Below are 16,911 nucleotides of genomic sequence, written 5' to 3'. Positions count from 1 at the left end.
CACTTTTCTATACCAAGTAAAGAAAGAAAGCCAGCCCAGGTGAATTATTCAGAGTTGTGAGGATTCGGAATAACAGGGACAAGTGACTCCTATTTTTTTATTTTGTTCTCCAGCAAACTTTTCTATTAGCAAAATGAGTGCAATTTAATACTTTCTTCTCCTAGGAGACCACTGAAAAAGTAAAGCAGCAAAAGGAGCAAGGTGGATGATGGCATACACATCTGTGTGTGTATGTATGTGCTTGTCTGTGCATTTTTTTCTTTTCCTCACAAGTCCAAAATAATGAGAAGTTTTTGCTTACAGTCCTCAAATCCATTCCCACCTAATACATGAGTTCCTCCTTTTAAGCTTTAAAGCCAGTCGTGCCTCCTCCCCACTTAATTATATATTTATATAGATTATGTATGTATATATTATACATATGCATGCTTTTTTGGACATCTATTTCCAAATAGAACCATGTTGTCTCTACCCAGGAAGTTCAGTAACTCCCTTCAGGATGTTATTAGCATCTGTCCTGGAGACTTTGCAAATAGAGTCTGCCCTCATCCCCTCACTCACTTGGCGCGTGCAGATTCTAGTAGCAATTGCTTTCAGCCTGTGGTTGGTGACCAGTTTCTGCAGCTATCAGCACGGTTGTCCAAAGCAGACTTCCTGCCTCCCATCTTTGCCAGTTACTGGCTGTGCAGCCTTTACTAGATCCCCACCACCACCACCACCACGTTTCACATCTCCAAAGTGGGAATAGTATCTTACCTATTCCAAAGGTGGTGGTTACAATGAAAATAATTGACCTAAATCACTTAGAATAGGGCCTGGCATAAAATAAAAGCTATATAGATGTAAGCTATTACTTTTATTATTCTCCTGAATTAAGTCACTAGCTCATATTGTCCAGTATTGATATATCCAGAAGTCATTTCAGTTCCCTGTCCCTCCTCCTTGCTTCTTGCTGATGATTGTCCTTTGCACAAGCACAGAATCTCAGAGGACACGTCATGAGTCCCTAGTTGTCCTTCACAGGCAGCTCAGCAATTAAAACAAACAAAACCAGTCATCCTATATGCATGAGCAATATCCTGCCCCCTGTCAAATGTAAAATCATTTTTTTGTTTACATTGTAAGTATATACTTTTTATTACTGTTGTTTTCCACACACACGTTGCTTTTTCAGGTTTAATAATGTTCATAAAATCTTTCAAAACTAACACAAACACTGCAAATTATCCCATGGTGCTTAAATGAATTTACTACTGGAATGACCAATGTTAAAATAACTTATCAACCATTGTCGCCATCTGTTGGTGGTGGGTGGATTGGACTTCACTTTCCAGAGCCTGGGCTTCTAACTGGGAATGGTCAAAAGCTCTAAGTTGGCTGGTACGGGAGCATATGCGTGTGTGTGCACGCATGCGCGCTTCTGCATGCACATACATAGGTTGCACACGTGTGTGTTCAGTGTGTACATGCACATTGACAAAGTCTAAGGATAGGCACCATCGTGTCTTAACATTCATATCCGAAATTTCAGGTGATTTTAATATTTCAACTTTTCTGTGTCTTCTAATTACAAGTGCACATCTCTTTTGTAATTAAGGTAAATTAATAAGGTAGAGTTTAAGAGGGATGATGTGATGGGGCCAGGGAAGAAAATTAAGTTTTATTTACTACATACAGACTAAAATTTACTTAGATTTTATATTTCAGAAGATGAAAGAAATCTAAGTGGAAATGGGGGAGAAATGAATAAAACTATGATATAAACAGAAGGAATTTTGTTAGATTCTAAGCAGAAGGTTTTATCAGGCAAGTTCACTTGGGCCAGTAGTTAAATGTGAGACTTTACTTGTTATCCTCTCCCTTTGAAATTCTAGTGATTCTGTAGTCACATCTCTTAATTACTCTTTATCCTTTTGCTTCGTCTGGAGTGGATTATCTGTCTTAGCAAAGAATATTGTATTCTGGGCAGCCAGGCCTATGGTCTGAACCTTGTTAACTTTGAAGCTGGAAAACCCAAGGAATCTTCATACTCACATTTTTTCCCCATAAAATTCTATGGCTTGCTCTCTTCTCTTCGGTGTTGGTAGAGTGTAAATTCTGTCAGTAGGAGGCCTGTTTTTCCCAACCATGCCCCTGTTACTTAATGATTATTTAGAACAAATTAAACTGCATATTGGAATAAGGGGTGATGAGTATCTGGTTTTGCTTTATGAATTTTTACTCAGATGTCTGTTACTCTTGCAGGTACTGATGATCAACAGTAGAACCAGACTAAATGTCACTCATCTGTGATGCCCCCTACCCTCCACCCCCTTGCTCCATATTATATCAAATCTTACTGTAAATAGAACTAGTAGTGGGAAATGGTGACTGCTCTGAAGGCTGCTGCGTCTTTGCCTGTTCCTTGAGGTGCCATTTGATAAACAGCTCCTCTCCATGTTGTAGATCTTTTCTTGTGTCATCAGAACTGCTTGTTCTTTACTCCACTCCCACACATGGCGACCGAAACCCCCACTGAGAAGCTACCATAGCCAAGGCCTGAGGGATTGAAAGTAGGACATCTTCCAGTTCGGTTATTTTTTCTTAAAGATTTTATTTATTTATTTGAGAGAGAGAGCTAGAGAGAGCACAAGCCGGAGATAGAGAGAGGGAGAGTGAGTGAGAAGCAGACTCCCTGCTGAACAGAGAACCCGAAGCTGCTGCGCTCAGTCCCAGGACCTGAGATCATGACCTGAGCCAAAGGCAGCCTCTTAATTGACTGAGCCACCCAGGCACCCCAGTTCAGTTATTTTAATAATAAACCTCTGGTGCTATGGGAGGGGTCACTGAGTAGACAGCCCAGAAGCAAGGATGTTGACGAGAGGTAAGCCCTTCAGTCCCCCTCAGCTATCTCTTTATAGGCATCCTCCTGACCCACTGGAGGACAGGGGGTCCGATACAGAAGAGCTCCACAGAGTGAGTGGAAACTGCTTTCTGCCTTTCTGAGAAGTCACGGTCTTTCAGGTTTAACCAACAAATCATGATGAAAACCGCAATAGAAAGTAAAACTGATAAATTTCAGAAATCTCTCTTCTCCCACGCACCCCCCAGACCTCTTTCAGCCAGGAACCACATGTTTATGTCTTGTGTTTAACACAAACAAACCCTTTGCTTTGGCTTGAAAAGTCAGTCTACTCCCCTACCTTGTTAAGAAGAGGTCTCCCACTTGGTTCTTTCCCTTTCATACCCTCAGTGTATAAAGGAAACATTGTTTCTCAGAATTATTTCATGAATAAATTGCAGGGAGAACTTAAACAGAATGGTGTAAGTTTTAGGGTTTTAGGAGAGATCTTAGGCTTACAATTTATATGAGCTTTCACTTTCCCGTTTGCAAAAATGGGAATAATAGCACCTACCTCCTAAAATTGTTGCAAAGTTAATTAAATAAGATCATGCATACAAAGTCCCTGGCACAGTGCCTAGAACATAAGTAGGAACTGAGTAAATGTAATCCCTTTTTTTGGTCTCTTATAAAATCACAATGGATTTGGATGAGGAGATTAGGGATGGTTTCATAGAAGAGATAATGTTTGAACAAGTTCTTCAAGTTCAAGCATGGGTAGAATGGAATAATGATGGGAGGAGAGATGTGTTTAAAGTGATGGTTGAGGTAAATTAAAGCATCACACAGGGTTGGGAGCACCAGAAGCTGGAGACAAGGCAAGAACTAGTATGTAGCTTTTGCTTGGATCTAGACATAGTGAAGGGGAAGGGTGAACATTAGAACCATGGCAGAGACTGCCCAGAAGAGTGCCTGCCTGCCTGCCTGCCTGCCTGGACTCGGGAACGGCTGAGGTAGCTGATGGTGTCTTGAGCCCTTCCAGCCAGGTGGGGGGTCAGGAGTGAACACTGCTCCTGAAGGAAGAAAAGGCAGTGATGATGCGTTTGGGGTTCTTCGGGGGTAGGATTTAGAAAATAGTGGGCGTGCGGTAACATAGAATGAGATATTTGAGTACCTTAATAACATACGAAGATATTTAAGTTGGAAAGAGACAAAAACTGAAGTTTGGTGGGGAAGGGGGAATAACAAAGCAACAAAACCAACTCAGGAAGGAGAAACAGGCACCATCGGAGAAGATGCTTTAAATAACCCCATAGCACTGGACAGATGTCCTAGGAAAAGGAAGGGTTGAGACAGAGTACTTGAAGGAGGGAGAAGAGGAGGCTGACTGGGCACAGAAGCCAGGAAAGAGTGCCCAGAAAGCTAGAATGAGATCTGGGGAGCAAGTTCAGAGCGGAGGCGGCGTGGGTTACATAGGCGTGGAGGTGAGGAGTAATGTCAAAGCAGCGGAGAGACCAGAGAGAACAGAAACCCGAGGACAGTGGCACGGAATGCATACCAGTGCTACCAGGAGCCCTTCCTCTCTTCCTGCTGCCCACATCTGCCTTCCTCTCCCATCATTAGTGTGGTGAGCAAGACCAAAAGGGTAGAAGGCCAGCCCCTGACCTTCCCTAAGTTTCCTTTCTTCTATTAGGTTTACAAAAGATGCTGAACTCCGTGACCTCAAGCCAAGGCTCTTAATCTCTGTGACTCTCAATCCCCTTATCCTAAATTGGAGTCATACTAACTTTCTTCTGTACTTTGGGAAAGGTATGACACAGGAATGCAGTCGAAAAGCATTTTCAGCCAGTACTTTTGCAGAGGAGAGAGTGCTGGTAAATACCAAGCCTGTAAGTAACTACATAGAGAAATGCCTCCTAAAAAAGGTGGTCTTTAAATCACTAATTTCTCTGGTTTTCAGATTTTCAAAAATCACTACCCTTTCTTGGGTAAGCATAGTGGCCTGTGTTAATGTTGTTATAAATACTTGAATCTCACAGGGAATTGAAGGTGTTTGTGCAGCATTATGCCTCTTGGATATAATTGTCATTTGAACCTTAAATTATCCTTTACTTTCATGCCTGGTTAGTGATCGCCTGATTACGTGATTATACAGAGTGAAAATTAACAGGGGGGAAAGAGGTGGTTCAAGCCATTTGTTTCTTCTAGATAAATATATTTCAGCTTGCTCAACGCATAAACCAGAAACCTACAATATTCAAAATGGTTTAAAATGCTGCACAAATGTTTCATTTCCTAAACTTTTAAGACTTCTTTAGCCCTCAAGATCAATCATGAGAAAGTAATATTAAAGAAAACATGAAATTTAAAATCATACGTAGGAAAGTAAAATTGGGAAATTGACTATGTATAAATGAGGACATAGGTCGCAGATATGTGATATAAGTTATGTGCATTTCTCAAAGTCCCAATGATTTTTAAAAACTGTTTTTTATAGGTTTTCTCCTAGTTTTTTGAAGACAAACATAGATAGCAGTGCTTCACATTGTGGTGTGGTCACTGTGAAAGGGTGTAGGGACTAGGACGTGTATTTAAGCTGTACTGACACTTAGTAGTAGTGCTTTAAGTTTAATATTCTGGATTTTTTTTTCCTTTCTTCACCCAACGTCTGTTGTACCTTAAGGAATTGAAACACACTTATATAGACCCTCATAGAATTAAAGCTTAATCCCTGGTTCATGGTTTTATATTCTTAATTGTTAATGTCATTGCACACGCATGCACAAACACACATTAGTGTATGTACTGTATAGCTATTATTACTGAGTTGAAAGAGGTATTAATTATATGTTTTTATGTATTTATTTACATAGTCCTCAGAATTTTAGGTTAAAAAAAAAAAAACCTGTTCTAAATATATCATCAGACTTATTAAACATGTACGTGCACAGGCACACACCCTCCTGTGATGATCTGGAGCCATGCAGGGCTTTCTGTACAACCAAGATGAATAGATACAATGCAGACAGCTTTTCCTCTCTTACCAGTTTATAGACACTGTGTGGATCATAATACTTTAATAATTTTGTAGCCTTGCACTTGGCTTTGTATTCTTATAATGTTACTAGTAGGAACTTCTTCTAGAGCTTATATTCCTTTTTAAAAAAAAGTTGTGTTTTGTTTGTTTGTTTGTTTGTTTGTTTTGGTCCCAAGATTGTCAGGTAAGTACCTGATTCCTCAAAGTTCAACATCAGACTGTCATCCAATGATTCAAATAGGAAGCCTAGCAATTCCCCTTTCTTTTAGCTTAGAGTGTAGAATTCACATTTTCTGTCCCCTAAGTGTAGAATTTTGTACTTTAAAGTTTGCAGGTACTTGAAAAGTATGTGTATTCTCTGGACCTAGGGGTTAATAGGGTTCCTTGATTCTAACTTCTCCTGTTGTATTCTTTTTATCTTTTAGATATGGGAAAATAGTCTCCACGAAGGCAATTTTGGATAAGACAACAAACAAATGCAAAGGTATATTCCCTTGGATAATAATTGACTAAATCCTATCTTTAGGAAAATGATGGAACTGTAAACCTGATCTTTGGTTTCAAAACCGCTACTTCTATTTTATGAAAAACCAAGTCTTCCATGTCACCTAGTTTCTGCTTGCACAATGTCAGCATATCCCTTTACGTTTGTCCCTGGTCGAGTTTTGGCTGAAAACCCTACAGCAGCTAACAGTTTGCCAGAATCGCAGCTCTGACGCCAGTGGAGCTAACATGCAGGATACCGGTTGGCATTTAGCCCCTACTTTACGAGGGAAGTAGAGTTAGAAAATAGCTTTTCTTTCCTGAGCCTGAGGAGATTAGAGCTGCTTACTGAAGACCATTGGACTGTACCAAAGAACTGAAAAGATTACATATTGTGCAAATTGGCTCTATTAATTAGAATAGAGTAGTTTTAAGCAGTACTTAATTACATGTTTCAATACTCCCAATTGTTCTGTGCTGAATGCCTGTTGACAATATTGGCAGCGGGGAGGAGAGAACCATTTTCACTGACCAAATTGTAATAGGGAGGGGAGGTCATACGCCCCTTTGAAATATGCTGCTGCATTAATTTGATGCACTGACCTTCAGTTTTCCGTGTAATTAGGATGAGCTAATCCAGCTCCAAGAGCTGGAAGAGGAGGCGTCTACCGTAGGCATCACTGATGCTCCCTGGTTCTGACTTTTAATGATCCAGCATCTTAACAATGGGCATGTGATTTCTAGGAAAGGGGAAGAATGGAGTCAGCTGACTTTGAGTCTAACTACTGACCCCATGAATTGAAATAAGGTTGACAGGAATAGGCAGAGAAGGCAAATCTCCTCATTAATTAGACCCCACTTTTTCAAGTAGTGGTGATGGCTTTGGCTTAGCACAGTCTGAGAAAGGCAAAGAATGTAAATGAACCGTATGGCAAGGCCTTGCCTTAGAAGCCAGCCATTTCCTTTAATCTAGACTTGAAGTGGTTCATTGTATTTGTGTCTTCTTCAAAGCTCCTAAATTTAAAGGAGCTATTGTGGCCAATATCTAAGCCCCTGTTTAAGCAATGTGGTACATTAAGACAGTTTTGCCTTGGGACAGGGAATAAAGCAGTGCTTTATGTAGAGAGGGACTCGATAAATATTTTAAATAAATTAAATGAGAGAGAGTCAAATTGTAGACTGAAATGTTTATATTTAGTTGCCAAGGTTAGTGTTATTTCACATATTTGTAAATGATTCATGAAAGCAGGGACACACACAAAAAAAATCTCTCAGTTTTTATAAAGAAAAATGGACTCTTGCAGGCATAAAACAGGAAGCTGATCTCAAACATTTGTTTCAAACTGAGAGAGAAATCACAGTAGACAAGTGGTTTTATGGCTTTACCCAACCTTTCCTCCCACCCCGCCCCCAGCAGAAAAGAATTTTACAGAGCGGATCAGTGTGTTAAAAATTAGCAAAGCTGCCCCAGTTGAGTGAGGAAGAGGACTCGGAGGACTCCTAGCTGAATTAATTCCTCATGACACCCCTCCACTGAATACTCCTCCCTGTCATACACTCTGCTCCAATGAGAGCCTCTTCCCTAGAAACTAAAATTCCACAAAATGCCCAACACAATATAGAAAAGGTGTAGGTAAAAACTACTCCTGCTAAATCAGACATATTATAATACAAAGCCTTGAAGGTTGGAGAGTGGGGATCCCTGGGTGGCGCAGCGGTTTAGCGCCTGCCTTTGGCCCAGGGCGCGATCCTGGAGACCCGGGATCAAATCCCACGTCGGGCTCCCGGTGCATGGAGCCTGCTTCTCCCTCTGCCTATGTCTCTGTCTCTCTCTCTCTCTCTCTCTCTCTCTCTGTGTGACTATCATAAAAATAAATAAATAAATAAATAAATAAATAAATAAATAAATAAATAAATAAATAAATAAATGTTGGAGAGTGTTCAAAGATACGAGGAGACATTTGTGGGGCTTTCAAAATAAGGGAAGGAATAATTCAGAACTGATTTTCCATACAGCACATTTCCGGGAGACCCTCTCTTAAAGTGAGTCCCAGCAGATGTTGCCTTGTGTGAGGGCGACGATAGGAACCTTGTAAGGGCTCTTCGTTTCACAGAGGCTCTCAGGATAGACAGGCGTCAGCATATGTGGTGAATGGGTGGGTGGGTGGGTGAGTAAGGGAGCCAAGTGAGCAAAATGGGTTTGTAAAATCCTGGAAACAGAATGAGAGAGCTCCTCAAAAAAGGTAATTTTAAGACAAATGAGAAGAAATAACACAGCATACCTCATAGTAAAGACAACATGTTAGTCATTGATAACTTGAGAAGATAGGTGAATGGATGGATAAATATAGATAATGCATGAGATTATAGGGTATTCACGTAAACAGAAAGTTCTTGTGTTAAATACTAATTTTGGGGGGCTGACCATATCAAAGAATTTTATTCCTGAAAATTAGAGACCTTAGAGGTCACAGAACATTTTTTGTCACAAAGCATATTGTGGAGCCTCTATCCAAGAAAGAAAATTATACTGAAGGAAACATTGCTGTGAATAACATGTACCTTAGTTATTAAATTTGAAAATTCGCAAGTCAGTTGCTTTTCTGCATTTCAATTTTTGTCAGGTGTCAGCCAACTTAAGGTATTTAAATGCTAACACTGGTATACATGGCAGTTCAGTTGTGACACTGATTGATTATTATTGCTTACGGAGTTACATACAAGACTAGAGCACATGCACGCAATATGACACACGCACATACACTCGTGCGGAGTTAAAACGGGTGAGGATAAATCTGAAAAATGGCAAGATAGAAGTAAGAGCAGGACACCTCAGGTTACTACAGAAATGGCCTGTCTTCCTAATGGCCAAAGCAAACATAAAAAACATAGCTATCCCTGTGGTTTAGTCATGTCAATGTAGAGGAAAATCCAAGAAGCAGGAGTGCTGTTATTATTCCTGGTCCTGAGACCTGAGGAGTGTCCTCCTGTGGATGCAGTGAGAAGATGCAGTTTTACTTAGTGAATCCCACCTTCAAAAATATCTTTATACATATTTATATAATGAAACCTGTAGAGCCTGTAACTCAAATTTATATATTCTTATATTTACTTGAGAGTAATATAATAGGGGGATCCCTGGGTGGCTCAGCGGTTTAGCGCCGCCTTCGGCCCAGGGCGTGATCCTGGAGTCCCGGGATCAAGTCCCACGTCGGGCTCCCTGCATGGAGCCTGCTTCTCCCTCTGCCTGTGTCTCTGCCTCTCTCTCTCTCTCTCTCTCTCTCTCTGTGTGTGTGTGTCTCATGAATAAATAAAATCTTTTAAAAAAAGTAATATAATAGAGAAAAGAGCACACAGTTGTATGCCTATATATTTGTTTCCACCAAATATTTATGATACAGCTGTATGGTTAGAAAAGGCCAGAAAAGGATGTAAACAACTAAAATGCAACCATTATAGATTTTTCCTAATAAGAAAATAACAGAAGGAATACTAATAGTAACTGACTGGAAATAATTTCAACCACAATTACATCAAAATTGCGATTTTCTGTTTCTTATATTTTATTGACAACAACAAAATGGGGGGGGGCACACTCAATTATCCATCAGTGGGAGTGACATCATTTTATTGTAGCTGAGTATCCATTTATGGCCTGCTAAGCTGTATGTGGTGATAAAATAAGTAGAGAAAGAGAAAGGGAGAGGGAGTGTACACGTGTGTTTGTGCACGTGTGTACCCCCGTAGAGGGAGGTGTATTAGCATTAACTTACAGGTTTCTGAAACACCCAAAATATGTTTAACCTAATTTCTGATGTGTCAGTTGAGCAGCATTCTCTGCTTTTACCTGAGCCAGCTCATCTTTTTCTTTCCAATCTAGCTATTTCTCCACAGTCTAAATCAAATTAAGCTTTGTTTCAGTTCAATTCCAAGTAAGAGAAGGAAGCTGCTGCTTCTTTCAGCTGTAACTAACTCATCTCTCCTGAATCTGTTTCCATAATTGATGGTTATTCTGTTTCATTACAACATGTTTTGTTACCAGACCATATTTTTGGTACTAATACTGCAAACTGACCTTTGAACCTTTTCCAAGCTCTGTGTTTGGCCTTGTTGATGTGTATGTTTGTCTGTTTTAACACTAGTACTTTACTGTCGAAAGTACTCTACCTTTACAGTATCTAGAAATAAATGATAGGACTAACCCTTCTGTGCAGGCTTCAAACAGTGCTTTTGTTTTCCAAAATATTCTTATTTATTTAAAGCTTATTTTATAATAATAGGTTTGAGTTCCAATAACATTTCTGTTGGTATTTTTGCCTGGTACCCTGATCTTTTAAACAGTATGTTAAATGTAATTTAACCTTTTCTCAATAGCTTAAGAGTGATCACAGTGAAAAATCAGCGATTGCCCATTTTTAATACAGTGATACTCACTGGAAATTCATGGGCCTGTTGCTTTTATGCTGCTAAAGTCCTGTTCTTTGTATAATTTTCCTCTTTTATTGCTCGTTGCTAGTTTTTGCTGCTGATTTTGCTGCTAGGTGTCTTGTAGCAGCCCTGCCCTTACCCTGACACCTTTTTTCCTTTAGTTTCCTGCTTTTGACTTATTGTGGCCAGAGATTACCTGACCAGCTTGTTAAAAATGTTTATGAAGCTATGAATAAATAAAACCAGAGCCTCTTTTGGAGGTTATTTATTTGCTTTTATGTTTTGTTTTTAGACATTAGGACATGAACTGCTGCAACAGCTCTTTTGGCTATCTAGAAGCATTTTAACTCCTTTATTTGAAGGAGGATCACGAGGCATATTTTAAGTAAATAAGTAATCATATTTTTAATCAAGTACTAAAACTGCGATTATATTTGTTGTAGTTAATGGTTATACTTAATTTATTTGAAAAATAAATTTTAGTCTGTGGATTAAATATTTTTTTCTGTTATTTGATAAGTTCCGTATGATTGCTCCATCTTCCTCATCAAATCGTTAAAAATGCTATTTCTCTGAAGTAGATATTTTCCTTTTTTTTTTTTTTTTTTTAACTTTGGTTATCTTAGATGTCTTTTTTTTTTTTTTTTTTTTTTTCCAGTATGACACCTGAGAAGAAGGGAAAACTGGGGTTGGGGGCAGGGGTTGTTTTTTACTTTGAAGGGAAATCTATCTAGCTCAGGAGAGATGACAGGGACAGACAGCCTGAAAAGGAGGCTGCAATGCAGCTGGTAATGCCAGACACCTGTCAGGACATCAGGGTTTTTGTTTCTGCTACCCACACTGGTGAACCAGTCATTCGTTTGCTCTTTACATTATCACAAAATAATGGCTTAATAACAAAGTATGTTTTACATTTCAGGTTATGGTTTTGTCGACTTTGACAGTCCTGCAGCCGCTCAGAAAGCTGTGTCTGCCCTGAAGGCTAGTGGGGTTCAAGCTCAAATGGCAAAGGTGAGTCGAGAGCCAGTAGTCACTTCTCTGGTCCCTGGCATCGGTTCTGATGCCTGGGATGGTGCTTTGCCTGTCAGCATTGGCATTACCTCTCCATCGAAGCCAACCTTGGTTACTTCTAGACCGCTATACTGGGCCTCTCCATCCTCAGTAATAGTTTTAGGACAGGTGGAAGCTACAGATGCTATTTTGAATCTCTACAAAAGTCAGACATTTTTAGACACTGGCTATTTATGGGATATAAATGTAGTCTTTAGTAGTTCTACAATGGCTTTATTCCGGGCTTGTTTCTGATGAACTTTTAGCATTCTAGAAGAAGAATGGTGTTGAAGCAGGGTTTATGCCCTGGTCTTTTTGCTGCCCAAATGTAAACTCAGGTTACGTTACCCCTAGTACCCATGGTCACTTCCTAAGATACTCATATAATTATGTGCATTTTTTTTTCCATTTGTGGTTCTCGAATTGCTATGGAAAATATTTCGAAGCCTGATACTCAAGAGTTTGATATTTTGTTGTATTCTTTTCAAAAGATCAATAATTTTATATTCTCTGTCTTCTTGAAGCACAAAGGAAAGTAATTTTGTCACCTCTGCTACTTCTGAATAGTAGCATGTGATCATTCCCTCAGGAGCATTCACATTTCCTTAAGGAAAGAGGATTTATGGATTTATGGAAATTAAAGGACTTTGCTAAAGAGATAAGTTACCTGCTAAGACCTTGAGGCTCCTGTAGGACATGTGTGTGTAGCTACCACAATAGAAATTTACCTTGACTCAAAGAATCAACATACATAAAGATTTCGGGAATTAGTGAAAAGGATCAGTTTTCTCAAGTAGTCTTTGACTTTTGATATTTTCAAAGCTTTGAACTGAGTTGGACATATTTGAGATTTTCTTAAACTCCAGAATTAAGAAGTTAAAATAAATAGAAACTATTTTAGAAATATTAAGCACCATGATTTTCAGATTATCTGTCCATTATATAGAGTAATTCCCTGTGGCATTGTTGGAAGACTGGGATCGTGAAGGTTTTAAATATATTTAATTGTGACTGTACTTTACTTGTGTAATGATTTACAGCATGTTTAATCTGCCTCTGTAAACAGTGGGTCACCATACATTTTACAAGCAGGACTTTCAAGGTACAATCAGAAAACAGCTCTATTTTTTCCCTCTACTTTGTCTATTTCCTGTATTCTGTGAAGTTCCTGCTTCCTCCTCTCATGGATAAAATCCAGGGCGGGTCCCATGACTTTGCTGGCCACTGTCATTATCTTAAAAAGTCCCTTCCTTTCCGGTCTTTCTGATTAATTTTTTTTTTTTTTCAGTGAAATGCCTCTTGATTTTTCATATCCACACTTCATGGAATGTAATTATCTTTCAACACATTTTCAGCCATTTCTATATGTACTCATACCAACCTCAATGAAGGATTTTAAACAAGATGTTATATAGGGAGTCTCAAGTTACATTCTAAATACAGTTTGTAAAATGTCAGAATCACATGTAGAGGTTTTAAAAACTGCTGAGAGTCAGCAAGAGGGGTATGTGACTTGGATGTCACTGGTGCTGAAAGAAATCACAGCAGTTGTCTGCTAACAACCATATTGATTAGTTGGTGATCGGGAAGCAATGTCTTAAAAGTTTATATCCCAATAAAACAAGTCACATTGTAGGAAATTGCAGGAAAATAAGTATTTAATTACGTTTTAGGAAATTGGTGGTGGTGATTAATGTGTAATACATTATGCTTTTTTCATATTTGAAATAATGTGGAATAGGATCCTGGTTAACATTTTGATGCTGGATGTCTCATTTTTAAGAACATGTTACTATCAGGTTTAATCCGATCGGTAGTGAAATAGAATAGAGAGGCCAGGCAAAAGTTGGTCTAAACAGGCTTTTAATGGGACGCGCTCTCAGGTGAGGTTCCACGACCCACAGGGAAGGGAGAGAGCGGGGAAGTCTCAGGCTGGGGAAGTCCATGCAGGGGAGGACAAGTGGGCTTTTTTTTTTTTTTTTTTTTTTTAATTATGATAGTCACGGAGAGAGAGAGAGAGGCAGAGACATAGACAGAGAGAGAAGCAGAGGGAGAAGCAGGCTCCATGCACCGGGAGCCCGACGTGGGATTCGATCCCGGGTCTCCAGGATCGCGCCCTGGGCCAAAGGCAGGCGCTAAACCGCTGCGCCACCGAGGGATCCCACAAGTGGGCTTTTTAAGAGGGGAGGGGGAAAGGGTTGGATGTCTGTGCAGGGGGTGATAGGCATTAGGCATATTACTGGTGGAATCAGCCTGGGGCAATAACTGCCCATGCCCTTATATGGGGTCTGGGTAAAGTACAGTTTCCTGCATGGTCCAGTCTCTCCCTGATGACATGTCCTCGGGCGGTCTGCTGGTGACGGGAAAGTTCTGAGGTGGGGGCCACAAGGTGGAGGGTCCACCGCCATTTTGTTGGTGCTTCCCGATCCCCCTTGATCCTGCCAGCCCAACAGTTACTGATGTTACATATGTGATGCCTGTAATTTAAACGTCCAGTCCTGATAGTTTTTGTTGTTTGTTTTTGATGAAAAAATTTTTTTAAGATTGATTTATTTGAGAGAGGGAGTGTGCAGGGAGAGACGGAGAGAGAGAATCTCAAGCAGACTCCCTGCTGAGTGTGAAGCTGGATGTGGGGCTTGATCCCAGGACCCAGAGTTAATGACCTGAGCCAAAGTCAGAAGTCAGCTGCTTAACCCAAGTGACCTACCCAGGCACCCCGGTTTTTTATGACATTTTGAATATCACATTGAAGCTTCCCCCTTCTTCCAGCTTAGGTCTGCTCTAAGTCATAATAAGCCTACAGTGGGATGGGAGCTTGATCAGTTTCTTTGCTCTTTCCCAAACTTATGTTTTTCTTGCTTTTCCATCAGCTGAATAGCTGTGATTTCTAACGCTCCCCCCTTGGAACATTGGTATAAGACTGGAAAGTTTCTTGACCTGACGGTGGTGTAATCTGGTATTGATTTCTCTGGCCAGAGAGTTGCTGCTTTCCTTCATGGAATTCTTCAGAGATTTTTCAGAGATCTCTTACACCACCGCCACCACCACCCCTAATTGATCTTTCTCCTGTGGCTCCTTGAAACCACAGGAATATATACCTCAGTTCCTGAAAACTTAAGGGTCTGTCTTCAGCCCTTTTCTTCTGGGACCTCCTTGCCCTCCCAAGCAGCCTTCTTGGAAGGATTTAACACAACCCTGGGCTAATTCTACCTTGCATGGCCCACACATGATCTATGTTTGGCAACTGTCTATGGGTGAGCAGGTGCTTACCACCCACACTTAGAGTCCCCTTCAGCCAGCCTTTGACCTGTTAGATTCCTCAGGCTAAAATGAGACATCCATCCATTGTATCCACTGAGCTCCATGGAACACAGAGCAAGCCTCCTGAGTGGTGTGTTTAAGCACCTCTGGCTTGACTGGCAATAATAGGGGAGCAACCCACATGGTGAGCCTCAGAACACATCAGCATTTCTCTCCACATACATGTGCGTTCTCAGCCTCTCCAGTCTCTCAAAGACAGCGGAGGTGGGTGGTCAGCTAAGCATCCCAAACTAGTTCTCAGCCGGCTCTTTAGGTGGTCTGGTTTCTCACTCTGGAATGTGGGAGTGCCAACCATTGTTTTGTGGCTTGTGCTGAAACAAGGTTAGAAAGAGGGCTATTTTAACAACCTGTTACAAATGCAGAGGCCTTATTTAAAGCAACCCTAAGAGCACTTACCTAGACATCGGCTCAGTGCCGTTGATATTAAGCAGCATAGTCTATGAAATATCCACCGTTTTTGAAGACTACACTGCATTTAGTCAAAACTGGACTGGGTATAGATTGGCCCATCCAACATGTCAACAGTGCACTCTGAATGCCACTTTCCTGTGGATTGATAATGAGCACTGTTCAGAGGCCTCCTTAGGAGACTTGGTACTGTAAATTGGCTAGGAAAAATGATCTCTTTCTACTTCATCTGTAGGGAAGGAACGGTACACAGGTTCAGAGATGCTGGCAGTGGGCCAATCTCCTGCACTTTGTGAATTTCTTTAGGTCTCTGTAGAACGAGTGAGTTTCCTGGACCTGATTTCTTTTTTATAATATCATTAAAGTTACAAAAAATATTTCAAATGCTAGAGGGTCCGTTGTTCTGTACCATGGCACCATGGATTTGAGAATCTGGAATTGACTTAACCCCTTTATGCCATCCGGATAAAGAAGCACCTGGCACACACCTTCTGTGGAGACAGTTTTTAAAGGAAGTTTAGGTGTGTCTCCCACATTGAGTGATAAGGGACCCATTGCCATCCACTTTTTGCTAGGGAATTAACCAGGATACTACATAAAGTTTTGAAAATTCACATAACATATTAAAAGCTTGCTTTCTCATGTAATTAGAAAAAAATTAAGGGGCATGCTACTAGGGCAGTCAGCAGGGTGGTGGGGGCATGGATTCAGGTTTGGGGTGAAGGAGAATATTATATTGTTTGACACGTTGACTGCCTGGATTGAAAAAGGACTCCACAGATACCCAACTGGATTGAAAAATTGCAAGTGGAGAACATTCAGCAGCAGTAATTGTTTCTTATTCATATGTTAACTTTCAGTACCTTTCTTGGTACCTAGCATAGAGTAAATACTAAATGTTTGTTTTGTTGATGACCAAAGAAGCCAACTAACTGAGAGAAAAACTTTCTTCCTAACTTGAGCAGATATTGAGAATTAAGAATGGGATGTTTAAAAATTATATTTACTGAGCTCTGTCCATGGAGCACCCTGATGAATCTTAACCAAAAGGTTTACCCAAAGGCTCCAGGCCATTCCTATTTATGTTAAACTTGGCCTTGTTTCTGACGTGTTTGTTTGTAGAACAGAAAACTCAACCTGTAAAGAGAACAAAACTCAGATACCAAGCTAAAAGGACTTAAAACTCAAATCAGCATTGGTAATACCTGCTAATAGAATGACTTCTATAGGCCTTTCAGCGATGCCTCTTAAGGCCTGCTGGGAGTCACCAGATCATCATATGTTACTTGCCTGGTGGTAAGCTAGCACATTTCTTTTCAGTAAATAGGTAATCAAAGAAGCAGGAATTTAATCCCACTTCCAC

The 16,911-nt window shown here is 40.3% G+C and overlaps 1 protein-coding gene across 9 annotated transcripts in view; it reads left to right on the top strand.

Annotated features, from left to right (window-relative positions):
- RBMS1 (RNA binding motif single stranded interacting protein 1) overlaps positions 1-16,911 on the top strand; it is a 213,976-nt gene that overhangs the window by 162,787 nt on the left and 34,278 nt on the right. For all 9 annotated transcript variants that reach the window (XM_038584638.1, XM_038584637.1, XM_038584640.1 and 6 more), the window contains 2 exons: positions 6,284-6,342; positions 11,689-11,780. In XM_038584638.1, the coding sequence (XP_038440566.1) occupies positions 6,284-6,342; positions 11,689-11,780 (151 nt within the window). The remainder of the gene's footprint in view (positions 1-6,283; positions 6,343-11,688; positions 11,781-16,911) is intronic.

Source organism: Canis lupus, chromosome 36 (genome assembly GCF_011100685.1).
Source record: "Canis lupus familiaris isolate Mischka breed German Shepherd chromosome 36, alternate assembly UU_Cfam_GSD_1.0, whole genome shotgun sequence".
Classification (NCBI taxonomy): domain Eukaryota; kingdom Metazoa; phylum Chordata; class Mammalia; order Carnivora; family Canidae; genus Canis; species Canis lupus.
Note: the sequence above shows the minus strand (reverse complement) of the source record. Positions and strands in the feature narration are given on the sequence as shown.